Source organism: Condylura cristata, unplaced genomic scaffold, assembly GCF_000260355.1.
Source record: "Condylura cristata isolate star-nosed mole 26May11 unplaced genomic scaffold, ConCri1.0 scaffold00038, whole genome shotgun sequence".
Classification (NCBI taxonomy): domain Eukaryota; kingdom Metazoa; phylum Chordata; class Mammalia; order Eulipotyphla; family Talpidae; genus Condylura; species Condylura cristata.
Window position 1 is genome coordinate 3,022,422 of NW_004567139.1, and position 21,059 is coordinate 3,043,480.

General features: G+C 36.2%; 1 protein-coding gene across 1 annotated transcript in view; it reads left to right on the top strand.

Moving 5' to 3' along the window:
• Window positions 1-21,059, top strand: part of CEP112 (centrosomal protein 112kDa) — a 332,396-nt gene that overhangs the window by 197,641 nt on the left and 113,696 nt on the right. Inside the window, exon 21 of the mRNA XM_004693355.2 lies at window positions 5,292-5,522. Coding sequence (XP_004693412.2) covers window positions 5,292-5,522 — 231 coding nt within the window. The remainder of the gene's footprint in view (window positions 1-5,291; window positions 5,523-21,059) is intronic.

Genomic DNA, 21,059 nt, shown 5'->3' on the forward strand with positions numbered 1-21,059 from the left:
CCAACATTTTTCTTTTCAACTTCTATCAGTTTCTTGTCTTTCCTATGACATGTGGGTACACTTTGAAAACTTTAGCCCTATGAAATGACTATAAAAACAGAAACTTTTATCCAAATACTCAGCAAAAAAATTACCTCATATAAAATAATTTATAAAACGACTTAATTTGAAATCACTCCTTTCTCTGATGTGAAAAGGTATGTTGCATGTCATAATTATACAGTAAAATATGCTTTGTATTTTAACTCTGTAGATTAATTTCAGTTTTTAAATATTAAACATAGGACCTCATATAAGATATGCAGGATTATGCATAATATAAATTCAATTTTGTAAAGTACAGTGACATGTTAAAATTTTCCAAAATATTGTTTTTTATTGATCCAACATATTTTCCAAATATATCCCACTATTGACTTTATGATATATATATATATATATTTCCTTTCTTTGAAGTTGGAATAGCCACTTTCATATCCATTCTCTATATTAAATAAACTCTCAGAAATTCATATTTAATTGGGTATATTCAGAATTTCATTTCAGAATAAAAGGAGATCTTTAATTTTGATGGGGTGAGAGCTCTAGAAGAAAAAGTCTTGACATTTTGATTCATAAATAACTTTGATATAAGGAATTCATAAATAACTTTGATATAAGGAGTGTTCAACAACCAACTATAATAGCAAGAATATTTTTGTCTAATATTTTAATTTTTTAAATATATAATACCCAAATAACATAATAACATAAACTAATTGTAAATGTATTACATATTATAACTAACAGTCTATATTTTTAAATCTAGTTGTCAGGGTTTTAAAAAATTATTGAGGCCCTCCCTGGTGGCGCAGCGGGTTAAACACAGCACTGAGAATCTAAAACTGCTTCCGCATGAGTTCGATTCGTGCCTGCCCTGGAGGTGACCACATGGCGCGGCAGACCTCTCCTGACCCGCCCGCTGTTCCCCTCAGCAGTGTGCTTCGTAGATCTGCATGCTCTGTTCCCCACTCTGTCTCTGGTGAGGCCTCTCACCGCCCCTGAGCCTCTGGCCTGTACCCCAGTTCTGTATGCACAAATAAATAAATCTTTAAAAAAAAATTATTGAAAAAAAAGCAAACCTGGCCCTCCCTGGTGGTGCAGCAGGTTGGAGCACAGCACTATGAAGTTGTCTGCAGCCACTGCAGCAAAGTTTGATCCCTGGGCAGGGAGCTGACCCACATGGTACAGCAGACCTGTCTCGCTTGCTGCTCCCTCAGCAGTGTATCTCAGTTGATTCTCCTGTTCTGCTCTGGTAAATGTCCTCTCAGCCCCCTGCACCTCTAGTGTGGACCCCAATTCTTGTATGCATAAGTAAATAAAAGTAAATATTTAGGAAAAAACACAAATTAAGTTATTCCTCTTTCTTAGTAAGCTGGCAGTTGCCAAAAGTGAAATTTATCTCCCAATATTTTCCCCTAGGAAAGATGTCAGTGAAATTTTGGGGACATATAGCCCAAATTTTAGATGATTTATACAAAAACATTTTAAATAGGAAATATATAGAAATAAAGCTAAGCCATTATATAATGACCTACTTATTCAGAATCCAAGACAAGTGGAAAGAACTATGGAAAGTTTAAATGTGCATGTTCCGTGAAAGAAAATAGCAGATAGCAAGGATTACTGTTCCCAAAAGGACTTGTAGGTGATCCATTGGTCACCACAGATTAACCCCAATCCCTTAAACCCTATACATTTGTATTATTTTACAATGATAATTGCTATTTATAATAATGACCTTGAATTATTTTATGGTCCTGGAGAATTTTCAAAATCTTCAAAGAAAGATTAAAGTATTCTATGTGTATAAGCAGCAACTTGCCTTCCTCAGAACAGTACACTTACTTCTTGCTATATGTGATACTTAAAATGACTTAATTATCTCATTTATGCACAAGCCATGAGACCAGCTGCCCGGCTCCTTTCTGTATGTGGTGAAATGAAAGGACCAAATAGATACAAAATAGGGGGAAGAGCTGGGAAGGCTCCTTCACTACAGAGGACACAGGAGGACTCTGATGTCTTCGTGACATAATCAGTCAAGAAATTACATGATCATTTCTTAAAACCTTTACACATCTGGGAAGCTTTTTTATTACTAGGGAATTTCAGTGCAACTTCCTTGAAACGATGAAATTTTGGACAATGTTTTACTACCCATCTCTGCTCCCTTAGAGATTAACAGGCACAACTCAGCCTTTCCACTCCGCCCTTACCTGCCATTCACTTAAGACATAGGTGTGTTTGAATTTTGTGACATCTTTTTTCTCGAAGCCTGTATGAAGCAGTTATAATATATGACCGAACATTACCCACTTGCATAATGTTCTGCTTCCTAATTCTAACCTATGTGTCCAGCCAAAGACCATCTAGGAAGGCAGGGAGATGGCATAAAAGCCCCCATGGGAGGAAATTGCCAGTGAGGAAGAGGTCAGAAGTTTGGATGTGCTCTAAAGCCCTCCTCTTGATGCACCTTGCGTATAAATAACACATCTCTTCAGAAAGGGTCACCGAAGGCCTAGTAAAAGAAAGAGCGTCTAGCTTCTTAGAATACCATTCAATGAGGTAATGACTATCTGATGGACTCAAAGATGGAGAGACTAAGCAATGACTGACACAGCTGACCAGGGAGTGATAAGCCACCTACCAATCAAAAGTCTAGAAGAGCTAAGATCTAGAGCAAGGCAGGAGTTCGCCTCCAAGAGAACACTCTGCCTTACACCTTTCTGAATTCAAACCTCCTGATCTTCCTTTTTACCATCTTGGTTTTTACTGTTTAATCCTGCCTAAACATACGGTGTGGCCATCCTCCATGAGCTGTTCTGTACACTGTGTATGAGTTGGCCTGCCTCAGCATAAAGCTAATTGGTATTTAAGTTGTTGTAAACACAATAATCACCGTTATTTCTGGTATTTTTCTTGGGAGATAAAAGGAGTGTTCTCTAACAGGGTTAAATTTCATGTTTATATCTGTACATTTTATATTCAGCTTGTCAAGTTTCTTGAAATCTTTTGTTGAAATATTAATTGGATTTGTACTGATTCTGTAGACCAGCTTGGAGAGAATTGATGATGGAATTTCCATCACCAGATATATGTCTCATTTACTTAGACCTTCTTTAAATGTCTTTCAGAAAAGCTTATATTTTTTTCTTTAAACTTTTAAACACCTTTTGGTAAACATTCTTTAGAATGTTTTATGTTTTTATTTATTGTTATAGTTGTAATTTTCATGCCAATATAGAAAAATCACAAGACACTGATTTTATATTCAGACACCTATGTAAATTATCTTATTGCTTCTAATAATCTATACATTCATTTTATATTTTTCCATAGGCAATGTGAACATCATGAATAAAGACACTTTTGTTCTCTATTTTTATTTTTTCTTGTCATATACTGAATACAGATAGTCATAGTAGGCATTCTTTTCTTCATCCTGACTGTAAGAGGGACATTTTAAAACTTACCAGTGAGGAACAACTGAAGTATGCTTTTTTTGTTTTGGCAGATACTTTTTATCTGGTTAAAAATGGAATCATATATTTTTGTTTTCCTAAGCGTTGCCATTATGGATTTTTATCAAATGTATTTACATGCATTGAGATAATCTAAAGGCTTTTTCTTTTAAACTTCAATGGACTAAACCATATGATAGACTATTTTTCTAACATTATACCAACATTATATCCCATCTTATTTTTTCATGATATGTTTTCACTGTATTCACTTTGCTAATTATTTACTAATAATTGTTGAGAGATATTAATGTAAGATTTAACTTTTTTTGGACATGGTTTTAAGTTGATATTATGCTAACTTCATAAGTTATGTTGCTGAATATTACTTCTTGCTCTATCTCCTAAAGGATTGCTATGAGTGAATTATTTGTTTCCTAAACATTTAGTAAAACTGGCCAGTAGAGCCATCTGGGCTTGATATTTCATTTCTGGAAAGATTTTTGAGTACTATTTAACTTTTTCTAAAGGTTATAAGATGATTCACATTTTCCAGTTTTCTCTAGAGTCGGTTTTGGTGAATTTTTAATAGTTTAACAATTTTTCCTTTTCATCTAAAATTGATATTTATTGGCATTTATAGATTGTTTATAAATGTTAAACTGTCCTGGTATTCTATGCAAACTGGTGAGTGCCTGTTTTGTTTTTATACATTTCTGGACTTGGTTTCTAATAACTTGGTTAGGCTTTTTTGTTGTGCTCATGAGTTGGCCAATAATTTTCTCTTCCTATTCTTGTTATTGATGTTGATATTATGAATTCTGAAATAGTTTGAACACATTTTCCTTTTTCACTATCCTCTGAAGAGTTTAATTTTCAGATAAATCTATTTTGTTAGACCTTACCTTTATTGTGACCTGGTTTATTGTTCTCTCGTGGGAAGATTTCACTTTCTTAATTAGATTGTTTAGTCATTCTGTTTCTTCTTTTGGCATTTTATGTTTCCTTAACAGTCTATTGTAAAATTGTACGGGTGAATTAGAAAACAGCGAATTAGAAACAGGAAAGTTATCTATTTTATGAGTTTGGGGTTGTCACTGAAAAATTTTAACTATAACCAGTTGCCATAATGATCTGATGTCTAACTTCACACTCACTCAGAGTATTCTGAAAATTTTGAAGGCTGATAACTATTTTAAAGTTATGTAGAGACCCTGATATATCTAGTTATCTGTAAATGTGTTTCAAACTAAATGATAATGAAAATACCACATATCGAAATCTAAAAGCTGAAAATAAAGTAATAGAGGAGTGTTTATTATCTTAATTTTATAAATTAAGGAGAGAGGAAAAATAAATGTGTTAAATATCTATAATAAGAAATTACAGGGAATATAAAATAAGTGCAAAGAAAGTATAGGGAAAGACATAACAAGCATAAGAGCAGAAATCAATGAAATCAAAGCTAAAAATTACAAGAGTTATATTGGGTGAATCTCAGGAACATAATGTTGAATATTGAAAAAGCAAGTTACAGAAGAATACATGCAATATAACAATTACATAGATGTTAGGAACAAGTTAAGTTGAAAACACTGTGTATGGCATAATATTTTAGGTGATATTTTACCTCTGAACTGGGAGGTAACAACATGGAATTGGAGAACGATGGAAGAAGAAAAAAGGAAAGGAGGGAAGGTGAAGGGAAGAAATAGTGTTTGACTTTTTGCAATTCTTTTGTGAGTATTTTCTCATATATTCTGACCACTTTCCATTTTTAAAAACAAGGTTATTGCTGACATGGAAGCCCAGGTTCACAAGTTGAGAGAAGAGCTGATCAACGTGAACTCACAGCGGAAACAGCAGCTGGTAGAGCTCGGTCTTCTCCGTGAAGAGGAGAAGCAAAGGGCTGCGAGGGACCATGAGAGTGCTGTCAGCAAATTGAAGGCTGAATCAGAAAAGATGAGAATGGAGCTGAAAAAGACTCATGCTGCTGAGACAGAGATGACACTGGAAAAGGTAAGCTCTCTGTCTGGGTTTTTGTAGGCAACTGAAACCCGTGTTTGATAGTCACTGCTGCTGCTCCCTGAACACCAGTGCATGTAGAGCACTCTACAAAGTTTGACACTATCCAAAAGGAGCAATTGAAGTATGTTGCTGCGTGACTAAGCACCACTAAAATAATCTAGGAAATTTCCTAACTTTCCCTTGAATTTCTTGGAAAGATTTATCTGGAATGTCCTATTCCATAGGAATTAAATACGCGTTGTGATATAATATTGCTCAATGTTATACTGATGACAAACATTTGTGCTTGGGCCTCCCTGGCACTGCCAGGGTTAAAGTCTCAGTGCTACCAAGCTATCGCCAGCCACTGGAGAATAGGTTTGACCCCCCAGCCAGGGAACTAACCCACATTCAATGCCGAAGACCTCTCCTGTCTTGCTTGCTGCTTCAACATTGTGTTTCAGTACATCACCCTGTTCTGCTCCCCACTCTGTCTCTGGTAAATCCTCTCACCCATCCCTGCACCTCTGTTTTACACCCAGTTCTTGTATGCATAAATAAGTAACATTAAATCTTAAAAAAAATAGAAAAGAAATTCTTAGGCACTAAATTTTTCTAGATTAAGGCTAGATTTCAGATCTTTCATTGATCATTTACTAATAACTTTGGAGTTTTGGAGTTTTTTAAAATAGTGTAACTATAACATAAATAATGACATATTTTCCCAGAGTATTTTGGGTTAGAAGTTTCTTTAGACTATATATGTTTGAAATAAGTATCAGTGCAACATTTACACGTTTGCATTTATATTGCACATACAGTTTCAAGTATTCTTCCTTTTGGTAGTCTGGAAAAGTAAAAATGCTCCAGTTGAGTGGTCACAAGGAATTGTGTTAATTGTGACAACTGTGTGTTGTCCCTTAAACTCCTTACAATCTCTATATGTAAGTTTTTGTAACTTAAAAATCTTAGTGAAAGTTGGATGTTTTGCTGGCACTGAGGCCGCAGAAGCCACTGCATCTTTCTGTGCTTGCTGCTTCTATGTTTTAAAGCACTGGATGGGCTAATAATGTTTAATTTTAAAAATTTCACTAAACATCCCACCTAATGACCAGGAGAGACCCTGTACAGGTTTGCAATATTTTTTCCCCTATGTTTTCTTATTTATTTCCCCCACCTCCAGTTTTTAAGAATGGTGTTAAAAAATAAACAAAAAATGCACACTTGTGACTTGGTGTAAGTTGGAAAAGGTAAGTTAGAAATCTTCTAGTCCTGTTTTATTTTTCTCACCTGTTCTTTCTCATTCTTAAGTCATGTAAAACTGTTACTGAGTAGACAGCCACAGTCCAGGCACTCTTTCAGGCACAAAGGTGGCCAGTCTGTGGAACTTACCCTATAGTACCTTAATTTACCTGTCATTCCCACTTCAGCAGACTTTGCCCCCCACAATATAGCTCTGAATCCAGAAACCAATAGAAAAAGTACTGTAAGAGGCAGGAGTGAGCCTGACTTCTTGGAGAAACAGCAGGAAGACCAAGTGGCTGGAAAAGGGACTAAGCAGGAGGAGGTGATGATGTCAGGGGCCTCTCTGGGACAGGCTTTGCTTTGGCCCTCCTTGAAGAAGGAGGCCTGTGGACTTGGAGTAGAAGAATGTCAGGACCTGACTTATATTTGAATGGATCTTTCTGATAGCCCTGATGGAAATAGACTGAATTGAGCCAAAGAACAATGTAGGGAGGTTAGATCAACCCTACTGCAAATTTAGAAAAGATAGGATAGAGGCCTATGCCCGTGGAGTAGCAGTGAAGATGGTAAAACTGATCAGATTCAGGTGATGTTCAGACAGGTTTTGTTGCTGGTTTTGATCGGTGGTGGGGGAGTTGTCATGTATATGCAAGCACAAGAATGCACGTGAGCAGCCCAGTGTGAGTCCGGGGTGATTTGCGGTCGCGGCTAGACACGTAGGGTTGCCCTTTGCAAAAAGGAAGAATTGGTAAGAGTGACATGTTTGGATTGAGATATTCTTTATACATCCAAGTGAGGACATTCGTGATAATTCTGTCAGAGCAGTACAAAATAATGTTTGGTGCTAAACATACAGTTTCAAGAACTAAGGAGATTTCCTTTAGATGGAATAGTTTTAGACCTCTGATAATAGCGAATAAAGGGTTTACTGTAGAGAGTGATGATGTTTGCTTGTCTTTTCTGGTACCTTGTACCTTACCATGCTTCACTCACCTCTGCCAACAGTTGAAAGTATATCTATGTAAGGGTTCTTCAGTGGCACAGCTACCAGTACATCTTAACTTAAGGAAAGTAGACATATCTAAACAGCATTCGCATACATTAGAACACATTCAATTTAGGGCTCAATTTGCTTGTATTATATATTTTCATTTTATTAATTTATATATGATATATCTCATCACAAGCTCAATTTGCTTGTATTATATATTTTCATTTTATTAATTTATATATGATATATCTCTTTTGTTATATATGTTCTTGTATTATATAAATTTTAAATATTTCCTTTTCCTTTTGTTAGGATATGAACTTTTTCAAAGATACACTTACATGTGTTACTAGTTGAAAAGTTTCCGAAAATTTTTAAAAATTAGTATAGAAATCATTGGTAAATATATATGCAAAAAAAAAAATCTGGAAGTTTTTCTATATCCCAGATACAGAAACTACATTATCCCAGGCACTATTAGGCTCCAAAGAAAAAAGAAAGAAAAAAGCCACTGTCCTCTAGGAAATGATAGTGGTGACTTAGAGGCATACACTCATACACAAATAACTATTGCGCAAGGTGGAGTAGACATTGCTGAGGGGGGCATTATTTTCTGTTAAAAAAATCTGGGAAGACTAACGGGAATTCCAGAGATGTCACCTGAACTAGGCGTAAATAATATATAAGATTTTGATGGAGAAATGAAGATTCTCAGCCAAAAGAATAACACCAGTATGAACAAACAAAGCCATTTACAGAGCTTAAGAGGTTGATGGAGAGGTGGCTAATGATCAAGCCAAGGGATGGCTAGGTATTGCTGGAAGTCTCCAAAGCTGTGATAAGAATTGCAGCTTCACTGGATCAACAGTGAGAGGCTCCTGATGGTTTTCAATGAAGCATTAAGATTCAGTTTATTAGGAAATTCTGCCAGTGTGTGCAAGACGCCATAGCAGTAGTAGCTGGTAGGACTGGTTTAATCCAGGCAAGAGGTCTTGAGGACAGCGAGAGGGGCATGAAAATAGTGAATGTAGAAGCAATGGTGGACCAGAAGTGACAAGTCTAGAAAGCATCAAAAATATGACACTGATTAGACTTTAATATAAATCCCACTCTTAATACATTGGGATGTAAGAGAAGTTTCCTTTTGGGAGAGGGAGGTGAATTCTTGACAAGAACTTGAGTTTCAAGGACCACTGCTATACCTAGTGTGAGCTTCATTTGCTATTGAAGGGTTTTGGTAGGTAATTGTAAGAGAAGGCAGGACTAGAACAAAATAGCAGTGGGAGTCACCTACAGAGAGGGCAGACTGCGACAGAAAAGGAATAGCTATGAAGGAAGAACTTCATGGAGAGACCCCAGAGGAAACAGTCAGTGAAGGGTCATCAAGATGAGAAGAATATGAGAAGAAACTACTTATAAAGGAAGATTGTCAAGAATGTGACAGAAAGTCAGAAAGGATGGGGGTGGAAGAAAGGCCAGGGGTATGAAACTGCGAACTCATTGATGATTTTGGACAGAGCATTCAACATATCGTGTGGACAGAAACTTGGTTGCAAAAGATAAGTGAGAGAGTCGTGAGGAAGTGGAGATTAGTGAATGAACTATTGTTTTGGAAAATCTGATAGTAAAAGTCCGGGGTAGTTCCAAAGAGCAGCAGGAGTTAAGGAAAGTGTATTTTAGGCTGAAAATGTCTTGAGATATGTGAGAAGGAACTAATGGGAAGAGGTTTGTGGTGCAGAAACCGTAGATAACAGCTGGCCAGTGGTCACAGAGCCAAGGGCATGTGCAGTTACCAGCACCAGTGCACCCTCGCCCCTCGGCCTATTCCTTGCTCTCTCCTGCCTCCAGGAGCTCACGCATCCCTGCTTGGGATGTCTCGTGGCTCCTCCTCCTGCTCCTCACTCTGTATGCTTTAGTGTGTTCTTCCCGACCTCTGTCGTCTTTAGTCTGAAGACTTGCCGACCTCTTCCACCTTCCCTTGTTGCATTGCCTAGAGTCATCCACTGTCAGAAATCTTACAGATTTTTTGGCTTTTTTTTTGTTTTCCATATCCCTTCACTAAAACTTAAGGTCCATTTACATAACCTTGTCTATCTCGATACCAAGAAGATTCAACACACAATAGGTACTCACCTTATATGAATAAGCCACGGGAAATACAGGAGCCATGATGTTCTAGGAGGCAGGAAGGAAGAAGAGGGTTGAGAAGAGTTTATATCTAATTTCATCTGCTTTCTTGGTAAAGAACCACAGTCGTCTGCTCAGAGGAGTCATTTCAGGAAGGTGCAACAGCCAGGCTTCTGGCGGAGCAGATGGATGGCTGGGAAGGAGGAGGGGGAAGGAAATTTTCTCAGGAAGTGTAGGAGTCCTGTTAAGTAAGAGAGAGAACATGGCATCTGAACCTGAAGCATATGATGTTCTGAAGTAAACTGAGAACACAATACAAGAGGTTAGAAACAGGGTTTCAGGCAGTCCTGTTAGCTGACACGGATAAAGATGCCTGATGTTAACCAGAATTCAGGGACCATAAATCCCTTTGTTTTTGCCTAAAAAGAAAGAAAAAAGGATGAGAGCAGTAAGTGGACCAGAGTTTAATGCCATGAATTTGTTGAGTTGGTAGAATTAGGCAACAGCAAAATCCATAGGATAAAATAAAATTACAAATGCTGGGCTCTTGATAGGAGGAGTGATTTGTATTTCCATTGATAAGTATTTTTTACTTACTAATAGAAGTTTAGCATGTTCCAATGCAGTGAAAAGACAGACTGTGCATTCCCTGAAAGCAGCTTTTGTGAAATGTTAGTTTTTAATGCTTTGGATCTCGGTTGATGCCACATACAAAGTAGGCATTCATAAATGATAAGCGAGTGAATAAAAGCCTGATACTGAACTGAGAAGTTCAGCATAGCCACTGTGAACATAATAATATAAATACATTTTTTAACTGTTATTGATTCCTCCAAATTTTGTTTCAAGCCACTGTAAATACTTTGAGTAAGGTAAAACTTATCTTCATAATCAAGCATTTTTTTAGTGTTATAATTTATTACTTAAATATATAGCATGAATATTTTTTCAATCATAATTTAAATTCTCCTACACAAACTAGGAGACATTTGAGTTATTACTATAAAATTTTGAAATAACTAATAAATTGGTAGGTGATTTTGTTACTTGAATTCTTCTCACTCTGTCCAATAAAAGGCATGTTTTATCATGTTTTAATAAATCTAAAAATATTTGCTAGCAGTTCAAAATAGAGTCAGAATCGAGGGGTTTAGAAATTAAAATTTCACATTAAGTATAAAATTTCTTATTAAATATAAAATTGAGGTTCAAAGAGGAGAGGAAAATAACACCAGAATATAAATAATCTGTGACTTCCCTTTTGGGTATGGGTTGTTTCAGTAGCACTTACAATGTTAAGGTTAGAAGAGAATTCCTCAGTCCACAGCTACCTGAGTTTCTGTCAGCAGCGATTTAGACCCAGATGACACCTTCAATGGCTTTGAGTTAAGAGAAACATAAAATATCTCTGCAAGGTCACCATACTTGAGAGAATCCAAGAGAGTAAATGATTGACATTTGTAAAGTGAAAGCTGGTTTTCTAGCCTTTCAAATTTTTTCAAAGAAAGTTGAGACAAAGTCCATAAAATATGAACCTTGAAAAATTAAAGAACATTATTAAGTGATGGTAGTAGGTCATTTTCAGAAGACTGATGAAAAAACTTTGGTATTTAAATTTTACCATTGTTTAAGAAATCTATTCAACTACTTTTTAAAATAACCTTTCTTGAAATGGAAGATATTTCAGAAGATAACAGTAGAAAAGTCCTTGTCACTAACACCGCCCAGAGATAACCAATAGTAATTACTCAGTGTATATGTAAAAAAATAGCTATATTAACTTGGCTAATAGATAATATAAAGGAAACAGTTTCGTCTTGTTTTTTAAGTTAGCTGAGAATAACCCAATATCATTTGAAAAATTCTTTGAAAATACAGATTTTACAATCTCTATTTTATAAATGTAGAATAATCAATTTATATTCCTTTATTTTAAAATATATAGCTTTTTTGAAAAAAACTGCCCAAATTGATGAAGAAATTAGCATCTTCACATATAAATTTTTTTATATATGGTTTTTTCCCATTGGCTCAAGATCCCAGTAAAATTACCTGGTCAATTTACAAAATTATACTAAGTTATATTTTTCCCATATCTCGCCAGTTTATGTTGTTAATATATATTTTTTTAATTTTTGGCATTCTTTTGGTGAAACACTATTAATACTTTTAATTTTTATTTTTAAAGGTGAATTGAGCATTTACAATAGATATTTTACTTATGTTTTTAACCAATGTCTACTGTCTCATTTTCTTCTATTGGGGTTCTAATGTTTTTCTCTCATCTAAAAACTCGATTTATATTTTAACATGATAAGGCTCTTATCTTTGTGGCAAGTATTTTTTTGCTATTTGCCTTTTCATTTTATGAGACACAAGATTTTATTTGTATTTAATGTACACTGTCCATCTTTTCCTTTGTAAATTCTCCATTATAAGTAGTTGTCTTAAGCGTTAAGATTTGATGTTTAAAAATATATGAACACATCAAACATTTTCACACTGTACCCTACTAAGTAAAATGCTCTTATGCTCTTATGAAATGACATAGCACTTACCAGCTTGAGCTCCTGGTCTATAATTTTAATGGTATCTGAAGGATTATACTGGAACTCTGCCAGCCTGAAGTCATTAAAAGGCTTTGAGCAACAATTCAGCATCTTTTTCAAATTTAAGAAAAGCTCCATATGGCATAATTATTTGAAGCTAAGGTCATAGAAACTACTTAAACCTTTGAAATTTATAATTAAAGGATTAATATTAACTTATGAAGACATTGTCATTTAGCTTAAAATGTATTTCTAATCTGAATTCTGTTCTTTTTACTTTGATCTTTTCCCTGACTTTTTCCTTTTCTAAAAATATAAAGTTTTGTATCCTTTAAATTTTTAAATAAATGTTACCTTAGCCAGTTTAGAGTTCAGTAAGTTGATTGATAAAGTCCAGTATAATCTCCATAGTTCCACTAATGTGGATGAACTTTAGTTTGGCATTTACCTCTGGGTGTATAAAGCCATCACTTTGAGACTGGTCTTAATGACACCTCTAAACATAGCAATAAATGAACTTACAGAAGAAAAAAGCATGCACAGATGAGAACTTGAGAAACTGGGTGTGTACCACTTTGTGATGAACTGAAGTTCACTCACAGTTGGTTTTAAGTCTCTTCAACTGTCCTCAATTGGAAACCTTTTTTAAATGATGAAAAGATTGGGGTCTTATTTTATGCAAAAGCTAGGACTTGTTTGTTTGACAATATACATTCATCAGTCCAGAACAAGTATTTCAGTTATATCAGTTTCCCTACCTCCTTCTATAACCTGAGAAATTGTGTGATCCTTCGAGACTCTTTTTCTGGTTCTGATAGGAGACACCTGTTTCACAGTGATTCCACTGAATAAATACTGGAATAATGTCTGGAATGTTTGTTTACTAAACAAAAAAGAACAGCGTTATCTAGTATCACCCTTGCGCAAATATTTACATTGTTGGGGTTTTACCACCCTGAGTGGCCTGTAAACCTCAGTGCTGATGTGGAGACTCATGTGTGGGTGGAAGGGGCTGCTCCCCGCGCAGTGGCCTTCGTGGCCTTCAGCTGCCCAGAGACCTTGCTGCTTTTGCTGCATCTGCTAGAGCACTCCTCCTCTCTAGCCACCTGGAGAACGAATCACTAGCTTAACTTCAAGTTGAGTTTTCTCAGGCTAGAATTTTTTATTTGTGCTTGGAGAAATAAAAGGCAGTACGTTTTAAGATTATCTGAAAATAAAAGCTAGCATTATCAATGATCATTTATTTTTAAATCAAACATCCAAAATTGACAGCATCAATATTCCTTCGTCATTCTCTATCCTACCTTTCTACTATTATAAGTGCGAGTGCTGCCAACCCAGAGTTGTTGGTTTTTCTTTTGGGACTTAACTTCTACCTAAAAGGATGGGGGGAGGGACCCCTTAAATGAGTGCTGCAAAAGATAGTAATTTGAGTTATTTGCCATCTTCAGAGATCGATACATTAAATAAGATTTGGGAGCAAGTAAAATGAACAGGCATTTGTTCCCAGTGCTTATGTGTGTGCCCATTTTTATTTCTGTGGAGATTTTTGCATGTGTGCAGGCGTGTGTGTATGTGTGTTTAAGATAACTACTGAAGATTGTACAATCTTTTTGACTTATTTTGCTTATGGCCAAACCTGTAAGCATCTTATTGGATGGTGCATTTTAAAAAATAATACTAATAAAATAAAATAAAACGAAAAGTATCTGTATGTCATTAGTATCTCCATCAATGATGAAATTCTTACAAATAACAATAAAAATAATAATTTGTGTGCTATCTTGATAGTTTACCACAAATAGGGTGCTTTTACATCCTAGTTTACTCAGATAAGTCCCAGTATTTTGAGTGATTTACTGTTTCCCCAGCCTTTTTTACACCTAGACATGTCCCAGCTTCAGTGCTGTTATATTATTTCCCTAACTATTAGGGTACTTGTAATGTATTGAAAATATTTATTTTTTTACTTTCTTATGATTTCATTATTAACTACTATGATGCTACATATTTTAAATGAATATCTTTTTGATATTCATCAGGTAATGCTGCCCTTGGGTTATAGGTAACTAATTATATTTTAATATTCCAGCTAGTCTTTATGAATATTTTCAATATCACACCAACAATTCAGTAGGATTTTATATACTTAGCGCACAAATATTTTCCACTAGGAGACTCAAGGAGATAGGAGGGAGAGATGGGGCACCCATTTCATATTCCTGTCTCTTTTGTTTAGAAACTTTCTGTGGGTTGAGCAGATGGTGAACTGATGGGTGTAAGTAAGGTGTTAGGGTTGAGTGCCACAGTTACAAAGGGATACGAGAGCAGAGAACAGTAGAAGAGCTCTTAACTGAGAGTTGTCTCGCAGCCATTGTTCATAATGCAAAGGAATTACTCCCTGTGGAATGGGGTTTTTTAATTCACTAATGTGATGATTAAATAAATTCATATTAAAAGTGGTCAATTACTTTAACTAAATTTAATACATTTTGAGACCGTAAAAAAATTGAGAAAGTACATGACCTGAAAGTCTTTTCATCCTAATGAGTAATTAAGTAAATACTAATGAAGACAATTTACTATTTTTCACATATTAAGTAAGTAAATCATTTAAAGTAACAGGTCATTTAAAATTAATAATATTAAATACAGAGGGCACAGTGAATAAATATTATAAAATGCTATTAATGGGAATGTAAATTGTTACAAACTTTTCGAAAAGGATTTTAAAATATCTCCTCATTTATTGCTCTTGCTTGGTTAGCGTAACATTGATACCAAAACCCAAGCACTATATCTCTATAAAAAGATTAATCTTCTTATGAACATTATGAAAACATAAAGTAAAAAATTAGGTCAAAGACTTAATATGCCATACAACATGATCATATTGGTTTTGTTCCAGGAATGCAAAGATAGTTTGATATTAAGACTGCTATCAGTATAGGTCACTATAATGATAAAACAAAAGACAAAAATGGTGTGTGGTCTTCCTATTTGTAAGTGTGAGCCTAAGCTGCTATAAGAACCCCAAAATCCAGTGGATGAAATGAGTTCATAAAGCTTCTTTCTCTCTCACCTAACAATTTATAGGTATTAATTAGGGTGACCCAAGGGCAGGAACAAACTGTTTTGTTTCAGTAGTTTTAGGAACTCAGGCTGACTGGTGGGTTGCTTTCATGTTCACATGGAGCTTCCATCAATACCTTAAGGTCAGGTTTGCCAGTTGATTGCCCAGTCAACAGAAAGAGGAAAAAGAATGTGAGAAGGACAACACATTGCCTTTCAGGAAGCTCTGTGTCAGTTGCACAATCGTTCTCACTCACTTTCCACTGGACAAATCCTAGTTCCAGGGTTACACCTGGGAATTGTTAGTGTCAGCAGCACTGAAAGTTGGGTGAGGAGGAGATAATTCTTTTAAATTAAGAAGACTGGATGTTGAGGGGCCAATTAGCAGGTAATATAGTCTCCTGTGTTCAGTATTTGATGCTTGGTCCATGTGTGGTGGTTCTAGGTGCTTCATATGGCAATGAACAAACAGGCAGTTACTACTTTCTCAGAGCTCACACTCTCACATGACATTGAAAATGCTTATAAGAAACTTATATTAAATCTTAAAATGTGTATAACTGCTATTAAATAAGAAATAAGAGAAGATGAAGGCAGGCCCTGGAGTACCAGGGTTGGGACCATTTAAATAGTGTGTCCGAGGTTGACCTCATTGGAAATGTTAAGGAAGATGTCAGGTTAGTCATGAAGATATTTGAAGGAAGAAATTTCTGGTGTAGCAAGAAAACAGAACAAAGACCCTTTGGCAAAATCATGGCCAGTATGGTTAAGGAACAGCAGGGAAGGAAGAGAGCAGAGCTCTCTTAAGGTGGAAAGAGCAAAGCTAACACAGGGGAGAGAGAAAGTGAGGTTTGAAGGATCCCAAAGTCCTGAGTATGACATGCCTTGAAGCTGTTGTAAGGACTTTGAGTTTAAACTCTGAGTAATAGGAAATCATTACAGTATTGTGCCAGGAGTGATATGATCTGACCCAGGCTTGAAAAGATGGTTCTAGTAATGAGTAAAGAGTGGGAAATTAGAAGGGCACTATAGTGATCCAGTAAAAGTTGTTTAGACCAAAGTGGCCCCGGTGGAGGTAGTCAGATACTAGGTTTTAAAGTTTTAAACTACAACATAGTTTTCTGATAGATTTGATATGGGATGAGAAACTATGAAAAAGTAAGTTCTACATAAACCTACACATGGGGGGAAAATCAGCAATGTGATTGCTTTTTTTTTTCCAGTGGGATGGAGTTACATGGAATTTTAAATGTACCTGTTCTTTTTCTTAATGTACTCTATAGTAACAGTTTTGTAATAATAGAAACCACCATCTAACCATACTGTTGCTGTATCTCTGAACCCTAGGGCATCTTCCGTCTGTTTCCCCTTTTCCTCCCCTGGGAGAAAAGAGCCATGAAGAAAAGAATGTGTGGCTCTCAGTCTTGTCATGACATTAACTGACATCAGAAACAAGGGTGATGCCATTGTGATGTCACCAGCCCCTCCTCACTCCTGCCTGAGAGGTGACGGTCCCCAAATCCCCTGTTCTCTTGCCCAAGCCATCTTTCTGTTAGGACAGGGAGGCTGTGCCCTCATTAGCAAAAGAAAAACTGGAGCTTGATCTGTACTGCAACCTGTTGAGAGGGCCCTTGTTGCTTCTGGGATCTTCATGGGGGCAAAAAAGAAACGTGTACTTCCCTGACCGTAGACTTCTCTCCCAGAGAATGTCAAGCCTTGAGTCTGACAGGCATGAAAGGAGAAAGTGGTACTAGCCCCGAGAGAGAGCAGGCTGGTAGTCTGAGGTCCCTGAGGGAAGCAAAACCATCTGGCCTCAAAAAGAACAAGGTAAGACTGAAATACCTTGTGTGTTTTGGGACAGGGATGCTTCTAAAAAATTAATCTCATTGCTGATAGGCAATGGCAATATGGTAACAGCCCCTCCCCAGAGAAATATTATAATGGGGTGGGGATAGTAACACAAGTGAAGCAGAGCTTACCTATAACTGAGGTCTGGAGACAGCATTCCCTGGGGAGCATCCAGGACGGTGTCTACAAGTCTGTGTTGGGGAAGGGAGGCAGTGTGGGGACTTGAATCCTTTCTCAACACAGGAAATTGCAGACCATCTCCCTCCCTTGCTTAACAATTTACAAAATACCAGTGCCCACATCCCAGCCCTTGGCATTCTGGCCAAGGGTTTGCATTATCCCATTTTTCCTCTTCTACCTTTCCTTTTTTTTTTTTAAATTTCTTAATGATTAGTTTAGTTCACTTAATTGTCTAGTATACAGTTCAAATGCCGTTGCAGCAACATGGATGGAGCTGGAAGGGATCAAGCTTAGTGAGATAAGCCAGAAAGAAAAAGAAAAAGAAAAATACCGGATAGGTTCACTCATAGCAGGAGTGTAAGGATCAGGGGGAAAAAATCAATTGTAACAAAGTCTAAATGAAAATCAACAAACAACTATAAACCAGAGACATTTTTCAGGGGATGGGTAGGGGAATATGATCAAAACTGGGGTGGAAAAAGCACACGGGACTATGGTGATGGCACACGGGTGAAGTGGTGGTGGGAAGCCCACGGGAATTACAACTGAGATGGAAAAATGCACAAAATGAGGAATGACATATAAATACACACACACACACATTTTAAAGTATACATTGGCGTTAAGTACATTTAAATGGTTGTGCAACCATCTCTACCTCCCATCTCCAGACCTGGTCCATCTTGCAAAACAGAAACTCTACCCGTTAAGCACACATGTTTAATTGTATTTCCTACTTCCTCCGCCTCAAAACGCTCACCGTCACTGTCCTGTCTGCAGGTGCTTGATCACTCGAGCTTCTCCTGTGAGCAGACTTGGACAGTAATTGTATTTTTGCAACTTATCTCAACAGAAAGTCTTGACATTTATCCTTTTGTAGCCTGTTTCAGAATTTTCTATTTTAGAAATGGCTGAATACTATTCCATTGTGCAGGCGATATTTTGTTCATCTTATTCGTCCTGTTAATGGACGCATGGGAGTATTTTGGCATTTTGGCTTTTGTGCATAATGCTGCTAGGAACATGAATGTACAAACATCTGGGTTCCTGCTTTCAAATATTTGAGGGATTTACTCATAGATGGAAATGCTGGATCAGGTAGCAATTCAGTTTTACTTTTTTGAGGAACCCATCATATTGTTTCCATAGTTTTCCCACCCGTATACATTCCCGTCACCAGTTCCAACTTCTCCATCTCATTTAGCCATTACTCACACTCACACATGGTGAAAAAACGCATGTGAAGTGTTGTTATTGTCTGCCTTCATCACCTTTTTAAAAATCAATGATTTAACTGCGTTGAAAAATATATGTTGTGTTTGATTGATAGCCTCTGTTACTTAAACATTATAACATTTTTGCAAAACAGCAATCAGAAATCAGGTCACTAGTATCATTATTATAGGCACATATTAAAAAATTATTTAAAAAAGTGTGTGTTGCATGTCATTCTCAGTGCATGAATGACTGTTTTAAAAAACAGTATTAGTTTGTTTCCCCATAATTCACATATAAGTGAAACCAGCTGATATTTTTCTTTCTCCTTCCTTATTTCACTTGGCATTATCCTTTCCAGTTCCATGCGTGTCATCATAAGTGGCAAGAGCTTATCTTTTTTTCTTTATAGCCGAATGGTATTCCATTGTGTATATTAGGAGCTTCTTAATTCATTCACCTGTCATTGGGCAATTAAATTGTTTCATAAGTTGGCTCTTGAAAATAGTGCTGTAGTGAACACAGGTGTGCAAAAACTCCTTTCAATTAGTGTGTTTGCATTCATTGGATACATACCTAGGAGTGGGATTGCTGGATTACATGGAGAGCTATGTTTAATATTGTGAGAAACCGCCAAGCTCTTCTCCCTAGGGACTGTACCAGTCTATATTCCCACAAGCAATGTCGTCTTTTCCTCCACATCCTGTAAACACTTGTAATTTCTGTTCTATTTTACACATCCCATTTAGGTCAGGAAAAAAACAAAATCAATAAAAAAAAAAAAAAGCAACAACCTAAAAACCAGATGACAGAGTGGAAGCTAGCAGAGAGGAAGGGGGTTAGGAAGAGCACAGTGTGGAGCTGGCCCAATGGATGATGGTGGAGGACTGTGGGAGCCGTGGTGGTGGGTGTGATGTGAGCACATTCTCTGAAGGGGTGTAATCCTGTGTTTCTGAACTGTTATATGGTGATATAAACCAATGTTACATCAAGAAAAGAAAAACAATATTAGTTGGATAAGTTGAACAATTTAAAAGTATTAGAATCCTCAAACTGTATAAAAAATTGAACTCCCTTGTTTTAAAATATTGTTTCCCTTTAATGGATTATGTTATTAGGGAATATAGTGAAGTTTATATGTTGAGTCATAACCAATAATAGATGTATACCTGAGCTATCTACTCATAAAAGTTACTAGTGTGCACCCATACAACTATATGTTTCTATAATTAGGGGCACATTAATCAATTTCAATAAAAGTATAGGCTGTACCATATTTATGGCTAATATATTAGTTAACCAGCCAGGTATAGAGTATAGTATAATATCTTTTGTATTTTTCAGATTACAAATTATCAGAACAAGAAAAGCTACATTTTAAGTGTGTGCAGATGTGAATCTTGGCTAACAGAATTGCTTTTAATATTCATTTATGGTATTCTCTTGGCAAAGAAATGGACATTTGTTCCCACTGAATGAATTTAACAGATCAGTGGACATTGTAGGGATTTTTAAGGGAGCAATCTTGCATCACGAAAAATATCTCATAAAACATCTGTATCTTTGAATGTTGTGACATTTGTTTGTTATTTTGCAGTTTACATTAATATTGAATAAATAGTTTGAAGATTTTCAAATGAGAAATATAAGCCTAAAAGAATTTGAGAAACTATAGGAAATTCCAGGTTAGGGTGCAATGCTAGGAAATCTGAGAAGATCTCTAGTAATGAGAGGATATTTTATGGAGAAGATGGTCCTTGAAGTACAATATTTAAATTGCTACTAAATAAAAAAAAAACTTTCTGAGGCAGCCTAAGGAGAAAGATGGGAAGCTCTCTTCTTAGGAAAAATTGGTGGATTGTCAACAGTCAATCTGAAAGACATTGAAGATGAATTTTTGACATTTTTCTTTTAAACTTTTTATTTATACTTATTGAAAATTTGCAAATTAGAGCACAGAATTCCCTTACGTCCTCCACCCAGCACCCCCGATGTCAGTATCTTAGTTATCCATGGTTCCTGGAAGCCAGGATGCAAGCGTTGGGGCACCCAGCACCCGTCATATTCACACTGGTAGAATCTTACAGAACTTGTGTGACTTCCAACGTTGTCCCACTATTTTCTTATTACTGTTTCAGGACACAGCCTAGGACCACACGTTGCATCAAGGTGTCAAAAACCTTTCGTTCCTTCCAATCCATAGAAGTTCTCAGTCTCTTTTATAACCTTAACACTCACTCCTGAAGAGTGCAAGTTATTTTGTAGAATGTTTCTCAATTTGGGTTTATCATGATTATTAGCTTGAGGTTATGCATTTTTGGT